General features: G+C 42.5%; 1 protein-coding gene across 5 annotated transcripts in view; it reads left to right on the plus strand.

Moving 5' to 3' along the window:
* The window catches only part of STARD13 (StAR related lipid transfer domain containing 13), a 297,105-nt gene that overhangs the window by 262,760 nt on the left and 7,862 nt on the right, over positions 1-26,483 (plus strand). For all 5 annotated transcript variants that reach the window (XM_013302212.3, XM_055801536.1, XM_005241161.3 and 2 more), the window contains 8 exons: positions 5,450-5,513; positions 10,785-12,163; positions 13,566-13,739; positions 15,777-15,936; positions 20,005-20,203; positions 23,303-23,510; positions 24,459-24,573; positions 25,348-25,569. In XM_013302212.3, the coding sequence (XP_013157666.2) occupies positions 5,450-5,513; positions 10,785-12,163; positions 13,566-13,739; positions 15,777-15,936; positions 20,005-20,203; positions 23,303-23,510; positions 24,459-24,573; positions 25,348-25,569 (2,521 nt within the window). The remainder of the gene's footprint in view (positions 1-5,449; positions 5,514-10,784; positions 12,164-13,565; positions 13,740-15,776; positions 15,937-20,004; positions 20,204-23,302; positions 23,511-24,458; positions 24,574-25,347; positions 25,570-26,483) is intronic.

Consider the following 26,483-nt stretch of genomic DNA (forward strand, 5'->3'; position numbering starts at 1 on the left):
TCATACAAGTGTCACGGGCTATGGTGCACTTCCATCAAACAGAAAGCTAAAAATAAGGTTGGTTATTTTTTCTGTATGCACCGGTTCCCAGGCTGGGAGCCAAACTTCCATTCTTTAAACACCCAAAACTGTCCTCAAAGCTATGCATGACCAGCCCTTCACACTGACTAACAGTGCATTCTGCCTGTAGTACTGAACAAAATATGGGTTTCTCATTTTTATTTGGAGTATAATTTTAAAGCTGGAATGCTGGAGTCGATAATCGTCTTGAACAGTTTTAGCTTTGAACGGTAATGGTTCTAGCATAAACACTGATTTTCTCTGCTCTTGTGGGTTGAAATCAGACTCTCAATCTCATTTTACAATCAGTTTTCTTATGGCATCGCAGTATAAAAGACAACATGAGGCACAAATGCAGAGGAACTTTTCTTATTTTAAGGTAGCAGGTAGTATTTTAGTCAGAAAGCCTGAGACTCCCTGATGCAAAAGATTTCAGTGACCTGTTTCAGATATTCTAACACTCCTGCTGTTTACAATATCATTTAAAATTTGGCAGAGTAAAGACCAAATTTGAGGCCTTTGGGTTAGAGACGTATCTATCAAGAGACTCCACTCAGATTTTATTGAGTAATGAACAATAGAAAATTGCCATGCAATCTGCAGGCGAGCACTGTCAGTCTGCCAAAATAATAATTGGGCATGAAAATTTTATAGCTGGATCTCTGTGTCATTTCCAAAATAGCAGCAACCAACTCTGCTCTGGGAACTTTTGTGGCTGCTGTGATAAGAGGGTGAAAAGGAAAAGCCAAGCCATGTTGTACTTTTTGTATTCACGTAAATACAGTGACTAAGAATATAAAGAACAAGTATGTAACGGTCTGATACATAGGCCTCTAACCCAAACTCTTAACATTTGACCTGTGCCAAGAAGCCAGCAGCCTTTTTTTGCGTAGCTGTTGTCTCTTGGATAGCTTGTAAATGACCAAAACGTCGCCGTATATGGGACATCTTTCCATTAGCGTTTTTAAATGATGGCTGTATAGTCAGTATCATCTGCTGAGTTACATTGCGCTAGGTGCTGTTAGGAGATAAGCCCAGCTCTCCCCATGCAGTATGGAAACCCCTCCTCTGAAGTCAGTAGAATGGCTCCCATTGACCTCAAGGAGGGTTGACTCACCTCCTGTGAGCATGTCACCTATGAGGTAGCTCAGCGGCAGCCATGATAAAAAGTGGTAGGACTGGAAAACAGTGTATTCTTTTCATGCACAGAACTGGTGGAGCAGGGACATGCCAGTGAAGGGTTCACACACCAGCCCTGACAGTACTGGGAGGACCCTTTTTCAGTGTTCAGACCTCATCATGAGGAGCTGGATGTCCTCTTCCCACAGCACCAGAAGCAGCCAGCTAAGGGCATGTATATGCAGCACCTAAACTTGAATAGGAATAATGATAAAACAAAGGGGTAGTGTCATGTTTCCCTCAGAGGGGAGTTTACAGAACTATATAGTGTGTTTGCCTGGTCATGCTTCATAAGAGAGGACATGTGCAGATCTGCTGATGTAGGAGACACAGTGCTGTCCATGCTAGCCCTCCCCAGCGTGCCTCATCCTGCATGACTGGTTGGTGCTTCTGGCTGCATTCCCCACCAGCTGCTTGGAAGCAGCTGCAGAACAGGTCCAGGGGAATGCATGGAGTTCCAAGTCCCTTCAAAGTGGTCTTCCTATTGTCTGGATGGCTCTTCAAGCAGGACAACAGTTCCCATACAAGGTTTTCCAGCTAGTCGGATCCTGCATTGCTACGAGGTAGTATTTATTTGTAAACATGCTTAGGGCTGTACAGGAGCGAAAGTCAGAGATTTCTTGCTTCTGAAGAACTTAATGGTTAATAATTACAGCACTGGGGTTGGGATTCAGAGCCCTAAATACCTGTGTCTATTGCCATCTTAGATCTCCTAAGGTATCCCAGACTTCTCCACGGGCTGGCTGGACCAAGAGGACCTGCAGCAGCTAGGGCCAGGCTTGATACTCTTGGGAATCTAAAATAGCACCAGATGCCTCTGTTTGGGCACCTGAATCGCTCTAGTGATGTTAAGTATTGTTTCAAGGGACACTTTTCAACATAGAGATGATGTTTCTCCATAGAGAGAAGCGTCAAACCATAAAAATTTACCTGTGATGGCCTGGAGAAGAAATAAAATTAACATCAGTGAAGCACTAGCTATAGTAAATATTTTGCAGGCTTCCTATGAACACTGCAGAGCTTTCCAGAGAAGCATTCAAATGCATCCTAGATGATGTGGGTTTTATATAGTCACCTCTCTTGTTTTTATTTAATGGAGTTTTTTTCCTGCCTTTTCTCAAGTCCAGATTTTGTGTTCTGATAACATTACAAACAGGCAGTTTTTCCCATGTTTTAAGCAGTGTCGTCAAAGTGTAGTGCTTTTCTCACTTCGACTGGGACATTGGTGACAGCCTTTTATAGCCAGAGACACTTATTTTCTGGTTTTGTGTAAGATTTGCTGAGGATTTGGCTGTCAGTCATCTAACAACTTTAAGCAGACAAGAAAAGCTTTCTGCCATGGCTGGCACATCAACAAGGCAAAAGAAGTTGAAACAGACTGGCTTTGATTGTAGTTGTTAGTACCAGGGAAGCTCACAAATGCAATCATTAGTTCTCTGTTTCACTGGCAAATCTTTCCACAGCATTGGCAGAGACCCAGAAAGCATGCCAATGTTTTGTAGATGGGTGAGTTTAAGACCTGAGGTTGAGCCCTTGGCACCCAGTAAAAAGTAATTTTGTTTTTGACGGAGCAAGTTCTTCAAAGCAAAGCCAGGTTAGAAAGCAGCTGGGGCTTCCCAAGCCTCCAGTTTAAGTAACGGTACTCACTTTTATAGAGATGACCTCCAAGTCCCTGCTGAAACGATCTCCCTTTTGGATGCTGTCAGTGGGAAAGCGATGGCTTTGGATACTCTTGTTGGTTTGATCACATGCTTTCTGTGCCTTTCTGTGCTGAAGAAGCAGCCCTTCTCAATAGAAGTGCCGTGACACTTTCTGCCATTGACTGGACATGTACAGGGGTACCTGGGTGCAAACAGGGCGAAGGGTATGTCAAGGGCTGTTGCTTCCCTGTCATCCCACTCCTGAAGTGCGTGGCTTGCTCCTTGGTTTTTAGAAGGCAAGCAACACCGTAGGGAATGGAAGGAGCACTGGTCCCTGTATTTAAAATGTTTTTCTCTACACCTTCTCCTTAACAACTGCAAATAGGCAATAAGTGTAGCAGTTTTTTGTAAACTATTGAGGAGGCAGTTGTAGAGATTAGCTGCCAGGGAGTGTTGTGGAGACAGCCCTCTTTCTCAGGAGAGCTGCTTCAGTGCCTGCTCTTGTGGAAGCGAGGGAGGTGGCGTCAATGGCTTGGATTTCAGAGTTGATGAGCATCTTACAAGGAGGCATGGCTTCTCAGGATTTCTGAGCCTCTGCGCGTGAATTTAGGTGACGCATGGCTCTTGGTCAGCCCTGCAGGACACATTTAGGTCAAGGAAGCAGCGAACACCTCCTCATCCTTGGTCTGGCCACTCACCATGTCAAGGTGTGAAGACGCAGTGGGAGCTTGACTCAGGTATGCAGCTACGAGCGCTCAGGTGGCACACAGCTGCACATCGGTGTGGAAATGTGGCTACAGACTTGGCCCTTCAGCAGAGGCCAGCTAATGCAGAGGTGTAGGAACTCCGACCTGAGCCTCCAGTTTGCCTCTTGGAGGAAGCTGTCTCCAAGGATATAAAGTTGGGCTGGAGTCCTTTGAAAATGTGTCTGTGCCTCTGTATATTTGGAATTCATATAACTATGCAAATTTAAACATTTTGCACTCCAAAGAAGCGCTGAACATTATTCAGCCCCAGGGCCCCAAGAAAATGCAACTTCGGGTTGTGAAATTCCATGTTTGGGCAAAAGATGAGCTTTGCAATAATAGATGTAATCCCAGAGGAGGATTTGTGGGCAGGAGGCTGAAGATATAGCTACAGAGACACTAATCCTGAAATTTATTTCAAGAACTTTACAATCATGCATGCAGGGTGTGCTTGTGCATGCATTATACTCACATTAATGTGGTGAGCACAGGACATTTCTGATATGGCATAACCGGTTTATTGGCTTGAGTTAGGGAGGAGTATTTTATCTAAATGAGTAGGTGATATTTTGTGAGGGTATTTTTTTAAAGAAAAATCCACATTTGGTGGGATGGTTCTTTATTAATCGTGGCAATTTGAAAGAATTTCTAATATTAGAACTTCCAGGGAGGAATATGTTAATGCCATAATATTCTTATATTATGTAAGAGGTTATATTATCAGTTTGATACTTTGTTCTGTGTCCTTGTAACTTATCACATACATTTTAAATTCTATCAGTTCTGGAGATTTGCAGCCTCTCCTTGAGACCCAGAAGCAACAGGGGCAGCTCTTGCTGCAAAGACACAGGAGACCCAGGCAGCCTACAGGAGAGTGTTGTGGGCACACGGCTCTCTCACTCTGCCTCTATTGTGAAACTCAGCCCTAAATCTGGAAAACATTCAAAATCAAACATACCTAACTCTGAGCCTCTGATTTTTGAATATGGTTGGTTTCATGACCCGGGATCTTTAAGTATAAAACCCACCTAATCAGGTGTGATCAGCATGGCAGGTTCTCTATTGAAAGAGGGTGTTCTCTTGTGCTCTGCCTCTGCACATGGGCGCGCACACACATTCACTTTCCATCTTTATCAGGTTGCCATTTAAACCCACTGTCATCATGGAATAGCCTTGTATCTAGGGAGCAGAAGCCTTACAGAGTCCCTGGTAACATCATTATGAACATAGTGAAAAATAACTAAAAATACTTTTGAATATGTTAGATTTGTTACATGTTGGGTGTGTTAACCTGTCTATAAGATCCACAGGTATGGGAAAGGGACTATTGGCTGTGGAGAAGCATTTAACTAACTGCTAGCAGTTCTTTATGTCAACATTCTAAAGGAGGTGCTAACTGTATAAAGTGAGCAGCTGCATCTTTTTCTTTTGTTTTTCACCAGTGTTTTGAAATCCCTGTTTAGACCAATTATCTTATGGTCCTGCAGAAGGCAACTTACCTCCTCCTTCTCTTGTCATTTCCCCAGCCATCAGAGGTTTATAACTGTTTGTTTGTTTGCTTATACCCGTTTACTTTGCTAAGTACTTAAATGTCTATGAATTAAAAAACAATGTATAAAACCAGGCTGTCAAGTAATGTGAAGCTAGGATTCCTTTTTAAAGAGTGGTCTGATAGTCTGGAATAACATGACCAGTATCGTTTCTGAAGCCTGTTGTATGCAGTTGGCACCCTAGAGGCAGATAAGAGAAAAACTTTTGAACTTACGAAAAGTCATGCCCTTTAATCAGAGGCTGCTAATCTTTTGAATTTGCTTTGCCTTGTAGACGACTGAACACACTGAACAAGTGCGCCTCAATGAAACTCGATGTGAACTTCCAAAGAAAAAAGGTAAGGAAACTTCATGAAAAGTGCTGGCTTTGCCCTGGCTTTTATGATAAGCCCCCCCTCCACCCTCCAATTTAGCCTTTAAGTCAGTAATACTCTTAAAAGTAAGTTAAGTGTATTTGACTTTGAACACGTGTGTCAGCATTATCTGGATGCATGATAACGTGAATTGCTGAATCTTGAAATTATAAATAAACTAGAAAAAAGACGGTGACTAATACAGCAGGAACAATACTACGTGTGTTAAAAGGGCACACACAGTACTGAAAAATGTATGTATGTGCAATTTAAGTTAGCGGGTGAAAAGACAGTGCGGTTTCATTAGGCTGGCTTGTTTGCCAATGCCATGTGAGTACACAATGGAAAATCCTGCTTGGAAAAAATGGAAGCTGCTCAGATGAAAACAATAGCTTGCTTTATTTCTTGTACTGACTTATTCCCAGTTAAGAACATGAAAATAAACTCTGTCATCCTTACAAGTTCCTGCGTAACATGGGAATTATTTGAGCTTGAAGGGTTTCAGCAAGGACTGCAGAAACTGCCTGTCGATTTTGAGAGTTTTGTAACATGTCTGACATTAACTGTTGAACGTTTAGTTTTCGGGTCACAAATTCCTCCAATCTCTTCAGTAGTGTACAACGGTAGTTGTTGACTCTGAGAAATCTTGCTGTCTGTTTTTCCTTCCTTAGAATGTTTGTCTAATGTTTTTTAAAAACTACCTCTGAGAGTTGCATTTTTGGCTTCTTTGCAGATTCTGTCTATTCATACTCTATTCACTGTTTGAGGGAACTTGAACAAAGAATGGTTTTAATGTCCAGATACTCTGCCTTTGGCACATGCCCATTTGTTCCTCTGTGTAGGTAGCCTTTTTAGCTTGCATTTTTTCCACTCTGGAGCCACGGGGACCTCTCCTCTTCACTGCTTCAGACCTGATGGGTTTTTCTTTTCTTTGATAAGTGCCAACACTTTCACATCAAACACCCACATCATACTTGAGAGAGGGAATTGCAAAATCCCCTGACTACACAATAACTTTATGACTTGGGCAGGTAGGCACTATAGGAGGAGGCTGAGGTCCTTCAGCAAAAACTAACTGAATTGATTATGTTGTTGAATGGCTTGGAGTGGTGTCTGGTTTGCATCCACGAGCTTGTGTGCTTCTGTTCAAGCAGAGATACTGGAGCTGCACAAGAGGCAGAGTTATGAAAAGCAACATACAGTGAACACTGATTGTCCTCTGGAAATTTTGTTTAGCTCCTCTCCTTCTCTTCAACAAATATTTTGAGTTCAGTGTGAGGTTTGTATGCTTGCTTGCTTACTTCAAGTGTCTGATTATGTTGGGTTAAAGAAAGGAGAATTTTCTTGTCATCTTTGGGTTTTATTGATTTTTGCTACCACTACTCCCTGTTCTGAACGGATTGAAGCCCTCAGCTGCTCTCCTTACCAATGACCATTAATTTGCTATGGAAGTGGGACTGCCCTGCTTGGTACTCTTTCAGAGGGACAGAAGCTACTTGGGTCCATACCCACACAAGGCCAAGAAGAAGCAGAGCACAGAAAAATGTAGAGAAAAAGGGCATGAAGGAGGTTTGAGATGACAGATACAGAGCACCTGAAAGTAGAAGAAAATGTGGGAGAGAGAAGAGGGAGGAAAGACTGCTGACAGGAGGAAATATAAATGCAAATGTAAAAGCTGGAAATTGGGTCTGGAATTGAACACTGAAGGAAGCAAACTTTTTTTGCGGTAGATACTGCCTTTCCTAATAGTCTGTATGGGTGATCTGAACAATAAAATGCAAAATCAGCTTGCTATGGAGGTTCAGCATAGCAGGTTTGCACAAGGCTAGCACAGCTGCTTGGGTGATTCATCAAAATATGGCCAAGCAAGCTGCCGGGCAAGGTTACTGTGAAAGCCAGCACAGCGTAAGCGTTCCCCACCGCCCGCTCTCCCACCCAAACTGTCTACACTGTGGGCTGCTCTCTTCCCCTTGGCTTCGTCGAGATGCATACAGAAATCCTCGTGTATGTGTTGCAAATAACGTCCGTAAGCGATTTGGACAGACAGAGATTAGACTTTGGATTAACTGCCTTCTGCAGCTGTCGATTTATGAGAATTCCTGCCCCCAGCTGGGAAAATGTGGCAGAATTCCACCGCAAATAAAACAGATTTTTGCCTTTTGTTAGCATCCCTCTGTATCTCAGGCAAGTACACCCTCAGTCAAGAAGCTGTGCTATTTTAAATCCACTGTGACGAATCTGTGAATCAAAACCTCTTTCTCTTTGGCATATGTTATCAGTCACTCCTCAAGAAACTTGCCCCTTCTCGTCTTCCCAAACAAAATGGTATTAAATGGACTTTTGAATACACTCCAAAGCCTTGCACTTGATTTCACCCTAGGTCAGTAGAAGTATACCGTCACTGCTCCAAGATGTCTGCTCTGCCTATGTAAGATGAATCATTGCTTTCAGACCTAGTCTTGATCCACTGTCCCTATAGCTGGTGACATGTCAGTTGGCAAAGTGCTCTCTGCATTTTTTTCAGGACAGTCTTATTTGTCAGGGCATACTGATATCTAACAAGAACAGTGGGTCATTCAGGATGTTCGTGGTTTGCAGAATTTCTACTGATTCCATCAAAAGAAAAGCACATTATGTCACAGGACTCACAGTGCAGCTGAATTTGGAGTGAGTCACTATGGCAGCATTTCAATATCTAGCTATTTCATTTGTCTGATATTGCTTCTGATGAAACACAAGCATGTTTCGTTACCAATTTAAAAAAGCCACAAAACTAAACCATTTTTTATTGAGCTGCAAATTTTGACACTGAACCCCCCCTGCATTTTCTGAATGGTTTTTCGGCAGAATGTAATCCAATCTTTGTTGTGGTTAAAGGCAAAACTTGTTTACTACCATTTCTGTTCATCTCTCTCAACTTTCTCAAAAAAAATCTCAAAACTTACTTTCCTCTAAAAATGATTTAAAATGTATTTACCACTGAATTTATGTTTATTTCTGTCTCCTACTCTGTGCTCTCCTCTTGGTGTTTTTCACAATGTCTCTACCACGTTGGCTAGTTTAATCGATTCCAGCTTGTAGAAAATACAGGCTAAATCCTGGCAGTTCATCCTGTAATGTCACTGCAACTACAGGGATTTGTGTCAGCCGAGAGTCTTCTTTAAGGTTCCTTTGGCGTATTGGGATGTACAATAAATTACAAAAAAATATTTTTAGCCTGTTGGCTGGTGCCATCAGAACTTCAGCGGTGGTTTGCTTTGTAGGTATAATTACCGCTGCTAAATATTTAAAAGTACATGCCCTTGCGGTTGTTAAAATACGCACTTTGTGGCACTACTAAGACCACAATAGATGGATTTTTAAGTGCCTGAGTCTGTGCAGTCCTTCACTTCATATATGCATACAGCAAACTGTGAAGCTAAAACGAGGGTAGAGACATCTGATACACCCTTTCTTCCTTGCAGACAAAGTGGCTAAAGCAGTTTTAGCCTTTTCTAGCCCCTTTTCTGACACTTCACTAGCTGCTTAATTTTTCTCTCTAGCTAGCCACAGAACTAAGATCTCCATTCATTCCTGTGAACTAACATCAGCTGCAGGACCACTGCACACCTCATTGTTAACAGATAAAAGAGGAATGATTAAACCCAAAATTTCATAGGTGTATTTTACTTTATGATTTGGACATGATCTAAAATATCTGGCTGACATGAATAAACTGGCAAAAGCTTATGGCATTAGTGAGACCTGGCATGCCACTGATCCCAATCTCCATCTTTTGAGGTTTCATATTATTTAAGGTTTTGGGTGTTCTTGGAAAATTTATTTTACATTTTTCAATTAGAGAGGCTGGCGGAGATCTAGTCAGAGATGGGAGATAACTTTACCATCAAAACTTCATCAAAAAATACTTCTAATAATAGACTTTTTAAATGAGAATTTTTCCAGTCCCAAAATAGTCTTTCTGGTTTAGCACCTCATTTTAGTCTGACAGCTTGTCATATTTTACTGCCTTCATACTGCTTCCGAGAATGTGAAGAGCTGTTTGGATGTCATGTAGGTGAAGTTAGTTTGTTCTGCTTTAAAACAAATGTACAAGAATAATGCAGTATAAACCCAGCTCAAAGTCACGGGAAGGATACTCATTAGCAGCTGTGGGCGTCGCATCCCCAGAGAACAGTGAGTCCAACACTGACTGCGCGCTTCATGCTGAAGATATATCTTTTTTGTTTGAGCAAACAGATGAGAAAAATGTCATAGGGGGAGCTTTTTTTGTCCATTTTTTTTTCAAGGCACATGTTGTCTGCATTGCAGAGTAGCTCCTGGAGCTGCCTAAACGTAAGCACAACTCTGTGTGCCCCCCCAGGCTGAGGGATAAGGGTAGGAAAGGCTGTGGGGCTGCTGCTGCCTCGGGAGAGGTTGGGGCAAGCCAGAGATGGTGGGACAAGCTGCAGGTCACCAACTTTGGGGTGCCCTTGATGGCAAAGGCAATGAAGAGAGTGGTTGCCACTGTAGGAAAGCTCACCTCAACTGCAGATGCGGCCCCATCCAGGACTGAGCCTGGCTGCTTTTCCTCCCCACACCTCCACAGCTGCCTCCACTGCCTGCTGTTGCCTGCACTCAGACCCAACCTAAGAGACCTCCAGATACTATTTTTTATTGCTATTTTAAGCACTGTGGCTATTCACCTGTAGTTATGTTCCTGAAACATAAATCTTGTTAGATATATGTGGTCTGTGAAGTTTACACATGTTTGCTTAGTTCTCACTGCAAAACTAAGTGCAGTGCTGGGTATTTGATGTCTTGGTTTCTTAAATGGTTCACATTGCTGTAGTATCCACCTACTTCCCAGTGTTTATCATGTGTATTTCAACACCATCTTTGCAAGTTAGGATCCCTCTACTTGAACCTTTCAAATCCCGCCCCCCCCTTTTTTTTTCTAAATAGTCACCATGGGCATCAGTCCTACACAGCTGAGTGCACAGGCAATCTGCCCCACAGTAGCTGAGGCACTGATGGGACTCATGAGCTCACTAACAGAGATCAGGCTTTTATTTCTGACTTGTTAAGATGTTCGCTGCGGTCTTTACAATTAAGTTGTAGAGGCTGTTATGAAAGGACTGATGACCAATCTTTCATAAACTAGGTTCAGGGAGATTTTACCACCTGTTGTTCACATGGAAGAGCAGCACAACCACATTAATTCAAATAATGAGTAAAAGCACCCGCTTTTAACATGTGCCACTTGCTGTTTTGCAGAGTGAAGATTCAGATGAAGAAGACCTCTGTGCTATTAGTAATAAATGGACTTTCCAAAGAACAAGCAGACGATGGTCTCGGGTGGACGACATTGATGCTTTGCTTCACCGATCGGACAGACATGGATCTGCTGGGGACATTAAAATGAAAAATACAACAAGCAGCGAGAGTGTCCTTACAGATCTGAGTGAACCTGAGGTCTCATCTATTCACAGTGAGAGCAGTGGGGGAAGTGACAACAGGAGTCAATCCGGCACCAGCAGCGCTGCCCGGGAGACCTGCGACTGCTCTGGCCAACATGATGTAGAAAGCACACTGCTGCAAGACTCCACTGCGATAAACACCGCTCTGCCCCTCAAGGACAACCTGAAGAATGAGAAACCAACACGAACCAAAGCAAAAACCTTTCTGAAACGCATGGAGACACTAAAAGCAAAAGGTGTGCATGGAAAACTAAAAGGCTCGGGAAGAACAGGTCCTTTAGAGATAAGTGGACCTGTTCTCCAGTATGAGCCGAAATCCTTGAAAGATATGCACTGTGTAGAGATAGTCAATGGCAATCTCCAAAACTTAGGACAAGAGTCAGTCAAAAGAGGACTTTCCTTTTCTGCCAAATCCAGCAGTGACAGCAGTCAGTCTGAAAACAGCAGCAGTGGGGTGAGCACACCGTGTTTGAAGGAACGCAAATGTCATGAAGCAAACAAGAGAGGTGGGATGTACCTGGAGGACCTAGATGTTTTGGCAGGAACAGCCTTACGGCAAGTCGTGGACCAAAACCGCAAAAATGAATTTCATTCCCAAGAGAACTTGGTTGTGCATATTCCCAAGGATCACAAACCGGGGACCTTCCCGAAGGCACTTTCTATTGAAAGCCTCTCACCTACAGACAACAGTAACAGTGTAAACTGGAGGACAGGCAGCATCTCGTTGGGAAAGCAGAACTGCTCTACTCCAAAAGAGTCTGGATTGATGGCTTGCTGTCCTAAAGAGAGCAGAATTAGTATTTATGACAATGTGCCAGGTTCACACTTGTATGCTAGTACTGGGGACCTCCTGGACTTAGAGAAAGATGTCCTTTTTCCTCATTTAGATGACATTTTGCAACATGTCAATGGCCTCCAGGAGGTGGTAGATGGCTGGTCAAAGAATGTGTTGCCCGGTCTGCCAGTTGACGATGTGTCAGCCAGGGAATCTCCATCATTGCCTTTCCAGTCACCTACACAGATCACTCTTGATTTTGAAGGAAACTCTGTCTCTGATGGCCGGACCACACCAAGTGACATGGACAGAGATGGAACGTCCCTGAATGAATCTGAAGCCACTGGTGTTAGGGACAGGAGAGACTCTGGAGTGGGAGCATCGCTCACAAGGCCAAGCAGGTAGGTAGCAAAATTTTGTACACCAGTCCACAGATTGCACACACATCCATAATGAAGCAGAAGCTCTCGGCCTGGGAGTCAGAAGGTGCAGGGTATCATTACAGTTGTACTTATCCTGTACGGGCATGGGGATTTCCCAGAGAAGGGTGGGACTTCGGGAGAAAGGATGCCCTGCTATGGAAATTCTTATGTGGAATCAATTGAGAATTGGTTTAAAAGAGCAAACTCAGGCATTTTTTTCTTTCTTGATTGACTGATTACATAGTAGGACCCTGTATATGTTGTGAGATGTATTTTCAATTTGTCTTTGAAGTTACGCACCCCAGTATTTATGTATCAATGGCCTTGTGCACTGTTTTTATGCACTGGTCTGCTTTAAAAATGTATCCCCTTGTGCCTTACCCTGCCTCAGTCCCTTACATGATGGGATGAAATCATGGTATACAATTAGCTTCTTAATAAAAGTGAAAAGTGGGTTTTGTTAATAGTTTGCAGACCTATTTTAATTCAGAGGGATGAGTTCCTGTTGAGCCAAGGGAGCATGATCCTGGGTAAAGGCCTTTGTGGATCCATACTGCTGTGTGTATGGTGGCTTTGATTGTGCAAAAGCAGTGAGAAAATACCTGCTATTTTCTGATCTGCCACCAGTCTTGTCACGTCCTCACAGAGGATTCTGCCGTGCCATGGTTTACTGCTGCCCACGCTTGCTCACCACCATCACAAGCAAGTGAACTCAAGGAAACTACTGAGTGAAAGAGCATTGCCAAAGCTTTTAGGATTCGAGCCTCTTGTTTAGCAAAACAAGAAACTGAAATGATGTTTTTTTTCCAATGCATCCAGTATATAGAGAAAGTGCATTGGAGTAAAGAGAAGATGCAAGTGGGTCAATAGCTTGGTGGTTACGGCTCTTGCCAAGGAGACGCAGGGTTCAGTCCCTTCTTGAAAAAGTCCTTCAGTGTTTAATAATAGAGATATTTGGAGAACCTCATCTCCAAATACCTTGGTGGTCAGGCCAGTCCCCTGGGAGATGAGGGACCAGGCATCAAATCCCAGTTCTGAGTCAGGGAGAGAACATTTGAGTCTGGATCTCTCACATCCTGTTGGAAGTGTGTGGGCTAAAGGGCGCAGCAGGCAGCGCTGCTTCCCCAAGTACATGGACAGGACCCACACTCGCTTGTGAATCTAATGTTAAAAAATCAAAACATCTCCCAAACTAAAGAGATTGAGCAAATTGTTTTATTTGCCTCCAAGCTACATTTTCTTTTATTTGACACACTATGAGCAGTAATGTGTGTGTGTATGTTTACGTATGTTTTGTATATTGCCCAGCCCTATCTCACAGTATCTTTTTCTGCCCAGTTAAAGCGGTTGTCTGATTTTTCTATTGTTTCTTTTGCTAAAGGCGATTACGATGGCATAGTTTCCAAATCTCTCATCACCTGAGCCACTCCATTGCATCACTTCACATCAGCAATCAGTCAGCAGCCCAACTGAATCTACTGCAAAAATTCTCGCTGCTTCGTCTTACTGCCATCATGGAAAAGTACTCCATGTCAAACAAACATGGCTGGACCTGGTGAGTGCCATCAATAACTGGAAAAGAGATATTTTAAGAAGAGGACAGTTTCTCCTAATGCTGTTATTTTGATAGTAAATTCAGTAAATGCAATCAGGAGGAACAACTGACTTCAGCTGTAGAATCTGAAACTGTCCCTTTTAATCCACTGCTGCCTCAGTGACTCAGTGGCAAAGTCAGAAATAGATCCTGGACATCTGACTTCATTCCTGTGCTCTAACAGACAACCTCAGCCTCTCTCACAATGCTCCAGTTCCAGAAAAATAAACAGGAGTAGGACAGAGTGATTAAAAGTAGGAAATGTTTACAGTAAGTCTTCCCCAGAACTCATTTTGTGATTGGAAAAGAAACAGCTGCTGCTGATACTTCATGTATTTGATATTGTTTGTGCTTTAGAAGAGGTGTTAGAACAGTTACAGGGCTTTTCTGTACAGATCAAAAGATGCAAGCTTTAGCCTAGGCCTGGACCCGTGTGAGAGGGTAACAGCTACGTGGTCACCCAGGGCAGAAGGGCAGGTGGACATGAATGCTGGCAGAGTGGCTCCTTCAGTAGCAACCTGCTACAGAAACCTGCATGTTTAATAGTGTACGAACCCTGTTGGGCCACACAGACTGAGGTATACCAGAATGGAAGTGGGCACAGATAAGAGATTGTAAGTATCCAAGAAATAATCAAAAGGGTAACAGAAACCTTCAGAGGCACTGAGTCCAAAAATAATACGACGTGACATTTACATTGTGATTTCCATGTTCAAAGCGCTTCACCAGAATCCCACTAAATTCAGCTGTGAGCCAGATAAGACAAGTTTTCTTTTAGAAATGGAAAAACAGATACATCTGAGATTTACCTCACTGACATCAGCCACACCAAAAAGTTCCAAGTCTAATCTGAGCAAGTTGGTCGGCTGTTGTGGTCAGTGGGAAAAGACAGGCAACTCCGAAGAACAGCTAATTCTATCCAAGGCTGAGGGTTTGGGTCACCCTCCAGAGGTGCCTCACTGCATGGTGGGTATAGAGGCAGTCTGGACTGCTAACTCCTTTCAAATCTCTGCTGGAGAGCTAGAATTCACTAAGAAAGATGAACCCTCAGGTCACTGTTCTCCTTTGGTGCAGCTCCCTGTGGCTAGCTGATAACGTCCATGCTGAAATGAATCTCACCTTAACCAAGTCCAAATAAGCAGACTAGAATACAACAAATTCTGGATCCTGCTGTTTGTACAGAGGTTTTCCCTCCTGAACAGGTATTTCAGTTTGTATAATCAGTCTCTAAGGATTTATAAAAGTGGAACGCTAAATAGCTCTAAAGTTATATGCTGTACTCCTTCAGTAGGTCATTTAATCCAAGTTTTGTCTCCTTCCCACACAGATGAGAAAAGTCTTTGTCACATTCAGGTCATATTCATCCTCTTTGGTTGTTTTTTTTTTTTTTTAATTCCACTGCAGTCATGACTCTCACAAAGAGAATCCAGTTTGTTCTCATTTTCACCATCATTTTTGGAAGAAAGCAAGCTCACCAGCTTCTCTTTGGTTACTCAACTAAAATAAATCATATAACACCAGGGATGAATCTGCCACGCAGGGATTTTCCACCATCATTTATTACTGTAAATTCTTAGTTAATAGAGACACTAAATCATGTAACTGGTAGTATAAAAATTGTTCAGTGTGTTAGAGGAGTGAACCTCCTTTTCTCTCAGATACCCTGTCCACTATGCTTTGCTGGGCCATTCCTTTGAGTCCCTAATGCATCCTTTAAACCATGTTGGCTTCAGCTGGATGACAACTGTATAGTAAAAGGTTTTTGTCAGAACAAATAGTTATGCTATATTTTAGAGCCAGAGGCCATCTACTTGTAAAAGTTGTTAAGATATCCATCAATTATATAGACTGTAAAGTGTCAGTGTATTGTGTGTGGAATGTTTTTTTACCGTCTTGATAAAAAAGGCCCCGGTTACCCATTTCTGCCAGAAGTGTTACTCAGAGAGACTGTGTAAATACTCTGATATTTTCATGCAGCATATTCATGTTAATTTTCAGGTCTGTGCCAAAGTTCATGAAGCGGATGAAAGTCCCTGACTATAAGGACAAGAACGTCTTTGGTGTGCCCCTGATCGTCCATGTCCAGAGAACAGGACAGCCTCTTCCCCAGAGCATACAACAAGCGCTACGCTACTTACGGAGCAACTGTCTAGATCAGGTATGGACTTTACTTCAGGGACTCCGTTGATCTTTTTTCTGAAAAGCCACCCTAAGTAAGCAATGGTGAACCTTTTTGTACTTAATACCAGAATTATGTGAAGACTGTTGTATCTCGTGTTGGGCCAGATCTCCTCTGGTGATTTGATATTTGGTGCCAATCCCAATAGTTTGCCATTTTGAGATTTGTATCCAGCTAGTCTGTTGAATTCTTGTAGCTACAAAAAACAGTCCTGCTCATTTGTATACCATAGCCTACCTCAAAGACATACACGAGATCTTGATATCTATTGAATCAGGCCTGGGAAGAGATTAGGACTCCCAGCTTCTACCTGTATCTGCACTGCTTATGCTTGCCTGTTGCCACTGAGGGTTAACTGCATTCACCATTTCACAAGATATGGTACAAAAGGTTTTATTTACTTAGCAAAGAAAGAAAAGTCAGAGAACAGAGAGCAAACTCAGCACAATATTCAAAGTATTTTGTTGACAAAGTCAGATATATCCAGATAGAGTTAGGTCAGCAGGGGTTCAATGCCAAAGCCATTATGGTACCTTTCCTTTTATAGTGTTCTTAGCTGCAAGAAGCCAGCTGGGAGACCCTCATGCTCAAAGTATTTCAGATTTTTTTTATTCCCTTTAGCTACAGAGCAGGGACATACCAAGCATATTTTTACTGTTCTCCCCCTAAGGATGAGGATATGTGTCTTTATGAACATAGGACTGGGAGAGACACCCTAGCTGATTGCATTCAGTCCTCTGCAATTACTGACCTCATGTCATATGAACTCCTCTGTAACTGCTTTTAGATAGTTGTAAGTTCAAAAGGAGCAACTAGCATGTTACTCCTCAGGCTTTGCTGCTTTCCTAGTCCTAAGCACACGAAAAGAGTGGAAGTGATCGGTTCTGAATCTTTCCATTTTCTGATCACTGTTCAGGTTGCTGTTCAGGTTGTTTTATTGGGTGACAGTCATCTTCCCCAAAGTGGAAGTCCAAAAATTAAATGCCTTGCTGTGAATCACAACCGTATCCCTTTACAGTCGGTGGGGATGCACAGGTCCCTCCTATCATTCCTCTCTGTGAAGAGATCCTGTAGTGGTCAGACCTTGACGTCTAACCCCAGGGTGTTGAAAGTGAGGGTACAAGTTGTGCCTGTCATATGTAGTGTGGGAGCTGAAGGGTGGAATTAATAGCCTGTTGGAAATGTATTAATGGGGGATGGAAAGGGAAGATGCATAGAGACAACTAGAAGAAATACATTCAACAGCTAACATGCCCTGGTTATCACTGGTAATCTGGGTTTGTGTATTGGCTGGGAAACCCAGAGTAGGAAGAAAAATAATGCAGCAAACCTGGAACCTCTGATGGGATTGGAGGAGAAGACACTTGACCAAGTATGAGGAACAGCAGATGTGGGGATAGGGTTGGGCTTGTCAGCTAAGCAGAGCAATAGGAAGAAAGAGAAAAGGTGGAGGGGGGGATAAATGAGGGAGAAAGTAACGGAGGGTAAAACCAAAGATAAAGAAAAAGCTCTTGAGAGGTTTGAGGCAGTTCAAAAGGCATGTCCATGGGCAGTCTCAGACAAGTATCTGCTCTAAGAGGGAGGGTTTACTTCCCAGGAAACATCAGAGCTATGTGGAGGCCCACCTCAACCCAGCTTGAATTTCCACTCAGAATGGAATTGGGAAAATATTGAATATAAAATGAAGGAGAAGTACAGATTGGGGCCGTTTAAAATATTTTCCCACCCAAACCCTTTCCAGGCCAAAACCCTCCAGGCAATTCAGCCTCTCTGCTTTACTGTCACTTCCTTTGTTCCCATTTAATTCATAGTCTGCTAATGCCTCGCCAGAGGTCTGAGCAGCTTACAGTCTCCTCCAGCATCTTGCTTATGTGTCTCTTCTGTGCACAGCAGAAGGCAGTCTGGAGTCCTGAACAGGCATCAGAGCTTCTACTGCATGCGCTTGGTAAAGCTGAGGTTGCCCTAAATCATTGTAAGGTCTGACTCCTGGCACTGAAATCTCTGAGATGGTATGAGGAGCCTCACCATTATTTGTAGGATATATTATTCAGTTTCAGGTTGTGAAACAGAAACTGCTTTGCCTTTTTCAACTGTATCTTTATTTCTGTCATGCATCATATGGCTGCTTGCAGGGCAGAGGATCCACAGCATGAGGATAATAAAGAGACTGGGCCAGACTAACCTCTGATAAATCACTGGATTTATAGTCCCATTTTATTTACAGAATGAGTCTGTAATATTACAGAACAGAGACTAAAACATCTTGTTCTATCAAGTGAAGAACTGTCCTCTTTTGATTAATTATGATTTTTTCCAAGAAGAAGGGAAATAGGAGTCTGGATAAATACCATTAAACAGAAACAGAGATCAAGAGTGGCAGAATGATGTGCAGCGGGGGACTGCACAGGTGAGATCTGATGTCTGACGTCTCAAATCAGACTTAGCTGGAAGTTTTTAAAGATTCTTTATACCAGCAAGGACGCTTTCCATCAAAAGCAGAGAACTGAGCCTCTGCTCTCACATTTATCTACCACATGCCACAACTGTATTTTTTTGATAGAATTAGCATGTATCCTTCTGCATCTTCAGCACACATTTCTAAGAGGAAAAGGGATATGAAAAGAAGAGAAAGGGAAAGGGAAAACCAGATGAAAAGAGCTGGATGCTCTTTCTTGTATTCTCTTAGAAACAAAGAGCAGAGCTTCACTTGTGAACAGAAATACAGTTCACCAGCATGTACACAGGGCACACTCCAGTTCTCTGCTTCCTACCCATAAATCCAGTTCACAAGTTATGCTAAATTCATCAATAAGAAGATGCAGCAGAAGAGCTGCCTCACAGCCAATCTGGTGTAGCAGTTCATAGAAATAAATACATTCTCCAACAGAGCTGCACAGTGTGTGATTTATGTAATTAGCGTCATTAATGTGCAAGTTAACAAAAGTCCTAAATACTGTATAGTTTAGCATGGGAGGTGTTCGAGGGAGAGAAGGGTCCTGTGTGAACTCTGTGCTGACAGAAGTAAGGGGAAGGCGGCCAGAAGGCACTGTTTCCTTGCCTTTACACATTTTTGTTGGTGGACTATGCCACACAGAAAGCTGAGCTGACCACCAGCAAGACAGTAGGCATGGAGGAACAGAAGTCTGTAATTCGAAACCTGAAATATGCCTTTTTCATAGGTCTTTCTCAATATTTCACCTTTTCCCCTGCAAAACTAAAGGAAAACAGTGCTAACACTTCCCAAATGAAATGCTGTAAACTCACTTGGGAATAAATAATGTGGCTGAGGCTCAGGAATTCGCCCCAGGGGAATTCCACTGACGAGAAGGACGTGAAAGGGCAGCGCTGCCATGAAGGCATCATTTGAAGAATTACCGCTTCCTTTAGAATAGAAAGCAAACAGGATAAAAACAGTGTCTTAGTGACACTGCACAAGTAATCCCTCTGTGGCCCCTGCTTTCAAACTGGGGTTTTCAGTGGGATTTGGGGGAACTGTTGGAAGCGGAGAGCCGGAAGGGGAAAAAATAGATTTGCTCTCAATTTTAAAGCTCTACCAGGATGTACTAATCTTTTGCCACAGCATTTATCACTTAGCTGAGCATAATATTTTCTTGTTAGTCTTCAAAATATATACCCAAATAAACATGAGGAACCAGACTCTCAGCTGGAGTAAATCAACAGACAGTCACCCAAGCCAAGCAAGCCACACTGATTTATATCAGCTGAGCATCTTGCTTAAACTCTTCAGGCAGCAGGGAAACCACATGCATTTTGAATTCTCCCTGTAGGATGGGATATGGAGTAGCAGCATTATTAACTCTCACAATCCTGCTGTGAGAGCATGCACTTGCCTACAGGATATGCGGGCAAGTCATGACCATTGCATTTGCACATTTTCCTTGTTCCTGCCTAGAATAAAATAAGCAACCCAAGCTCCAAGCTTTGGTCATGATGAAAGTCCCCTGTAATAGATTATATTTTTTATTATTATTTTGGTTTTTTTAGTAACATTTTCTTTTTACCCAATTCAACATGGTGCTTTTTTAGGTGGGTCTGTTTCGAAAATCTGGAGTGAAGTCCCGAATCCAGGCCCTACGTCAGATGAATGAGAGCTCCCCAGAAAATGTCAGCTATGAAGACCAGTCAGCATATGATGTGGCAGACATGGTAAAGCAATTTTTCAGGGATTTGCCGGAACCTCTGCTCACAAGTAAGCTGGGAGAGACTTTTCTACACATCTACCAATGTAAGTTGCAATATTTTTATCATTATAAACCATTAAAAGATACCATGTATTATATAATAATATATTTTAAATAATTTTGGTATGTTGTCTGGGTGGGTTTCTTTCTGCTGGCCTTTGAGATGTGTAAAAGAACCTCTCTGCCCTCAAAATCTTTCACTAAGAGATTTTTAGAACCACCTAAAGGTTTCGGTGTCAAAATACTAGCAATTTTAATGGGAAAACAGTGTTCAAATCTTAAGAAGCTTTGAAAATATCAGCCTCACATTGGAAAGAAGCCAGAAGGACAGGCTGCCATGGACATAAAAAGTGTGAAGGCTGACACATTTTTGTCAGATTTCTTTAAACTGTGGGCCCATTTCATGCAGACATCTCAATACAAGTGAGTCTTCTGGGTATGAAGAAGTGGTACTTGACCATGAGAACATGTGCCTGTGCAGCCCCTTTCTGTGCTGTGACTTTTGGTTACAGTCTTTTCATAGACATTATAGCTTTTTCATTATAGTCAATAAAATGCACATGCAAGAAACAAGCTGCCTTAATTTAGATCCTCAGCTTTTATATGATGATCTCACAGAGAAAGAGGAAAACCAGAGGATTTTCTTTTCATTTCGGCATAAGCAGTCTTCAGCAAAATTTGAGACTCAAATGCATTAGAATGATGAAAATCTCTGTAAATCAGGAAATGGCTGTGTATCTGCTCTCCAGACTGAGGGAGAAATAAACAATGAGGAAAACACTGAAAAGCCAGAGGAATTAGAGTTTTGTCCTGACAACGTCCATTATGAAGGCCAGTCAGCCAGTGCTCTGGCAGATACAGAAGAAGCATACCCAGCCAGCCTAAGCCAAATAATTGGAAGCGCTAGAGACGTGTGTCTCATCTTTTCACTTGCAGATGTTTCAGCTGCCAAAACAATAGAAGGCCATTTTTAAACACTGTATAATCCCAGTGCTAAAGAATCTAAGTTACTTCCGTAGCCTCCCTTTACTGTAAAAATCTGTCTGCGGCGCATAGTCACTAATGTATTTAACATCATAGTGTCTGTAACTGGCAGAGAAATGCTGTGATCCTGCATGTAAGAGACAGCATTAGAAATAAATGTGGTGGATTTGGTCATACATATGTCTTGAGACACAAGTGAACTGAAACAGCTGGCGCCTAGCACTGGACCATCATTTCCCCCTCTTCTTTCCTGCTTTACAAGTTGCAGGTCTTGTCTGCCTGTGCACACGTCAATGAGCTTGTTCAGAAACACAACAGAAACCCTTGGTGCTAATAAAATGGCAATCATGATCAATCCCATAGTGAAGTGGGCAAGGAGAAGATTATCCACTGGAAGGACATGTTCTACGTCTCCTTGGAAACAAAACACCTTTAAACTGTTGCTCAATGAAAACTGGGAATGTCCTATCTTGGCACAGGAGAGACTGCAAGTAAACTACCCCCTTGCCAAAGGAAGAGAGACGTGGCAGGTCTCGATGTCATTGGCATGTTAGGGCTGTAGCCAGAAGGACTCCCCATTTCCGAGTCGGGAGCCTGGCATTAGGATTCACCACAGCCACAAGGCTGGAAGGTGAAACGTTGCTATCAGCTAACAAACATGTAAAAAGGGGCACGGGCTGACTTTGTAGCCCTATGTGCAATGAGAAGTCTGAAGAACTCTTTGTTTTGCTGATTAGAGGGAGGAAATAAGGCGCTAGGAATGCTCTTCTTGAACACACCCCTACTTTAAAGGATTTCAGAAAGGCTTGAGGATGGGTCTGTTTGAACCAAGGTGGGAACAGGAAAAGATGGGCTCTGTAGATGCTGGAGACCAATGTTTGAATTAAGAATGAGTAGCAGTGGGTTTTCTTCCGTGTGTCCAACAACAAATATATTTTTCTGTTTTAGATAGTACTGTCAAAACTCCTTTCACAGAAAGAAAAATGTTGAAAATTTCTGGGATACCAATCGTCTTTCATAATGTCTGCAATTAAATAAATCTGTAGCTGGGAGTTTTTCTCCCCTTCATCCTGTTTAACAAATTATTAATGTGAAGTTAGAAAGGATTTTTCCTCTCAGTCTATTGGCAAGGGATTTCTGATTTTCTGGGTCTCACTGAAGATCTTTTTCATATATCCAGGACCTTCTTCATATATCCAGAATGGATTGATTTCTGTAACACTGGGGATGAGATGATTACTGTAGTAGTGTATATGGCATAGCATTTATGAAACTTGCTCCATTTTCCTAAAACACTCAATTGCCTAATGTTTACTTATGACTTGAAGGGCTGGCTGGTCTTCTCTATCCATCACACTCACCAGTGCAGCAGTACAGGTGAGGGAGTAGCAGGAGGCTATGGGAGGAAAAAAGACACATTGTGTGGATTTAGCAAAGGCTCCTCTGACTTCTCAGAAAGACCTGTCCTTGCCACTTCTAGAAAGTCAGAAGCATTGGGCTGTGTTCAGTTTGTCATTTGTGTCTTAAAGCTTTTAAAATAAAGTGCTCATACAAGGCTAGCAGGCAGAGTTTAAAAGCTGGCTGTTCCCTCTACTGTGAATCTGCTTTAGTTCTTCTTCCATTCATGATATAGAGCATATGTAATACCCAGAGGAGGGCTCCAAATCCAAAATGAGAAAACTTTTATGGTAGTTTTAGAAATTAATCTGTCTGAGGCACTATGTAAGCATATCCATTACCGCTTTCATTAAACTCTTTTACGGTTTAGGACACAAGTATAAGTATTTTCCCGATGCTTCCCTAACGCTTCTCAACTGTCTTCCCAGGGGACAAAAGAAACCTGAAAAATACCCTTTGAAGATATGATTACAGAGTACTGCTCTCCCATCATAAACTTTAAATGAAGTTCAGTCTCTTTCTTGGGGAAGAGCCTTTCAAATGAACAGAGAGATGTCATACCCTGGCTAGGAGAGCTGTGCTTGGAGGAGCAAATGCCACGGCCTTCCAACAACTGGCTGGTCTTTGCCCCTTCGTCCCCTGTCATCTGCCTCTTCAGAAAGTCATTCCCAGAGTGTGAATGTCTGAAACTCTTATCTTGTTTCTGGCTCCTTACCTGACCTTACAACTGACCCCCCTCAACGTCACTTGCCTTTCCTCAGATGTCCCCAAGGAGCAGCGGCTGCAGGCGGTGCAGGCAGCCATCATGCTGATGTCTGACGAGAACCGGGAGGTTTTGCAGACCCTGCTGTGCTTCTTGAGCGACGTCACCTCTGTGGAGGAGAATCAGATGACTCCTATGAACATAGCTGTCTGCCTGGCTCCTTCCCTGTTCCATCTCAATATAGTGAAAAAGGAAAGCTCGCCACGGTAAGTTTCTTCTCAACACTATAAATAGTCATGTCCTTAGTACAAAGTTATGCTTCAGTGTTTCTAAAGGTATGCAAAGTAAAATTTTCCAAAGCATGTTTTCCAGCACATGTTACACAGGGCGAAGCTTTACTGAGAGGGAAAAGCCGGTGCTGCAGAGCTATAAGCACACTTGCACATGCACAGAAGGTGTTTTCGCATTTCGCAAGCCCAGCAGGCATTTCTGTCTGGCTGTTGTGAATACGCAGTGCCTGCTTTCTGTGCAACATTTTAGTGGGGCACTACTGAGTTTTGCATAAGTAACGTTGGCTTCTGTGAAGGGAAAGGGCCTGATTTTGCTCTGTTGAAGTCAAAGGATTTTGTTTTAAAGATTTTAATATGACCATGTTTTAAAGGATTTGAATACATAGATTTTCAGTGAGTGGTCTTTCACTCTCTGTTTTCAGGCTACGTTCTGCCACTTGGGAAACCAAGTTTATTTCAGGCCACATTAAGGTGGTATGTAACATGGTGAATGTAGACTGAACAGGGCATAGACCCTGCTAAATGTTAGTGGTCCCAGCTTGATGTCCATCCTGACTTTGAACCCATCTGGTTCAGAGTACACTGAGATTCTTAGTCATGTACATGTATAACCAGTGACTGAGCAAGCACTTTAAGCAGTAACAACATAAACTACTGTACATGATGTATGTCAGAAATCCATTTCAAAATGTACAATACCTAGTGCAGGACATGCATAACCTTTTCTGCTTTTACGTTTGGCTCAAATATATTTTAGGTGACTACTTTTCCTTTAAAAAAGGCTCAACAGTTTGAATAAACTTTGTGATAAATAAAAACTAAGGATAGGCTTTTCTCTCTGGTGTTCTGAACATCCTGCTGCTGTTTGCTTTCATGTTAAAAAGATTCAGCTCTTTTTACCTGAGACACTGAATTCAATTACAGAGTAATACAGAAAAAATATGCGACAGGGAAGCCTGATCAGAAGGACCTCAGTGAAAACTTGGCAGCTACTCAGGGACTTGCTCACATGATAATGGAATGCAACAAACTTTTTGAGGTGAGTGAGAGACTCAAACAGCATTATTCATGGCCACATAATGCAGCAACCTTTGAAGTATTTATGTTTATGCTTACATTTTCTGTCTTGTATTAGCTCAGAGATTGATGGTGCCTCACTTATTTGTAAACTTACTCCATCTAAAGTTTATTTATCTCATTTCTTTATCACTATTCCCTTCTAGCGTTCAAAGTTGCAACTATTAAAAATGCAGGGTAATTATTCTGTCGCAGTCTTCAACCCAGGTTACTGGATTAGGAAATTTTAGTCTAATTAAAATCAAAATCTGCTGGTTTAACATTTCATTTTATTATAGTGCTTTTAACACCTCAATTAAAATTTATTCATCTCAAAAAGAAGAGCTGATACACTTTATTTCTGTGTCATGCAACGAAGTTAAAACCACATAGGGAAATAGTGTCATTCCTGCAACTACTTCCACTGCAGGTGGAGAGAGATTATGCTCATATCTCCTTTCCCCAGATGCACGAGGCAACATTTCTGGGGGCTAGAGGAGTATTGACGTACAGTTGATCAGTCTAATATGGTTCTGCATGAGTAGTGCTATTCTGAGCCACAGACTGTTTCATTACGCTACTTCGATTTCCCATCTTGCATAAGAAGCAAAGACAGGACTAGGTATCTGTTTTACAGATCATAGGCTCATTGCAATTGGATGCTGAATGATCAAGCAGCCTAGAAATATATTGCCTTAAGAAAAAGTTTTCAGCAGGAGGTTTTTCCTGTGTGTTTTCCCTCCCTTCTGTGGCACAGGTCCCGCATGAGATGGTCACCCAGTCTCGAAACTCCTATGTTGACGCAGAAGTGCATTCTCCCACCCTGGACGAGCTTGGGAAACAAGTGGATGAGGAAGGAGGGAACTATCAGATGTACCTGGAAAGTCTCATGCAGAATCTCCAAAAAGAAGCAAAAGAGAAATTCAAAGGATGGGTCACGTGTTCCAGTATAGAAAACACAGAACTTGCCTACAAAAAGGTAATCTGGCGAGACATGGAAGAAGCAGTAAAGAATCCAAAGCAAAATACACCCTGACTTTTTGCATGGCTAAATACTTACCCTTCTGTCTGGTGAGGCACGTAATATATTTTTTTAAAAAATAAAAAACTACTAAAAGCAGTTAAATATATAATATAATAGTGATTCAAGTATGAGATTCCAGGAAAAAGCACACAAAGCAAGCTAAGGTCTCCAAAATGGGTAAAGGAAGTGATACAGCAAACAGTGCAACAAGCAAGCGAGCTGAGACTTTAAACAACAGCTAACATTACCTGGGCAAGCTCTTTGACTGTGGGACAGGCAAGATTTCTGACCATCTCCTGTTGTTTGCCAGCAGTTTGGACAACATAGCCAGAACATAGGTATTAAAAAAAAAACCCTTCAGTCTGCCCATGGCTTTACTTAGCCACGCCAGCCACATGGCCAGTTTTATCCCTGATCCTCTTGTCTTTGTTTCCAGTGGGTTTTTGCTATCTGCAACTTGTATCAAAATTTCTGAAGTTGCTCCAGGCTCTGTCACTTCTACAGGGAAAGCCAGACAGCTGCAGCCAGGAGGAGGGTGCTGCAGGGTCCCTGCAAACAACAGAGTTCAGGGCTGCTGCAAAATTAACGGCAAAACAGAGATCTGCAAACCAGCAGCAGCTAGCAAGAGGAGGGTATGGATTAAGGGTGGGTGACACTGGTTAGGTAGGGGATGAGCACTGGGAGTAGTGTGGGATCTGGACGGTGAGAGCGCAGGAGGCAGCATTATCCCTGTTTGGGAAAGCACAAACCCTCTCTTTTAAGGCAAAGAAATCCCAGTTACTGTGGTTTGCAGCCAGCTTCTGTGAGTGACCTCTCCAGGGGAGGGACTGCAGGAGGCTGGGCAGGGACTAACGCGGCTCAGGTGGGGT

The sequence above is a fragment of the Falco peregrinus genome, chromosome 4 (genome assembly GCF_023634155.1).
Source record: "Falco peregrinus isolate bFalPer1 chromosome 4, bFalPer1.pri, whole genome shotgun sequence".
NCBI classification, from domain to species: Eukaryota; Metazoa; Chordata; class Aves; order Falconiformes; family Falconidae; genus Falco; species Falco peregrinus.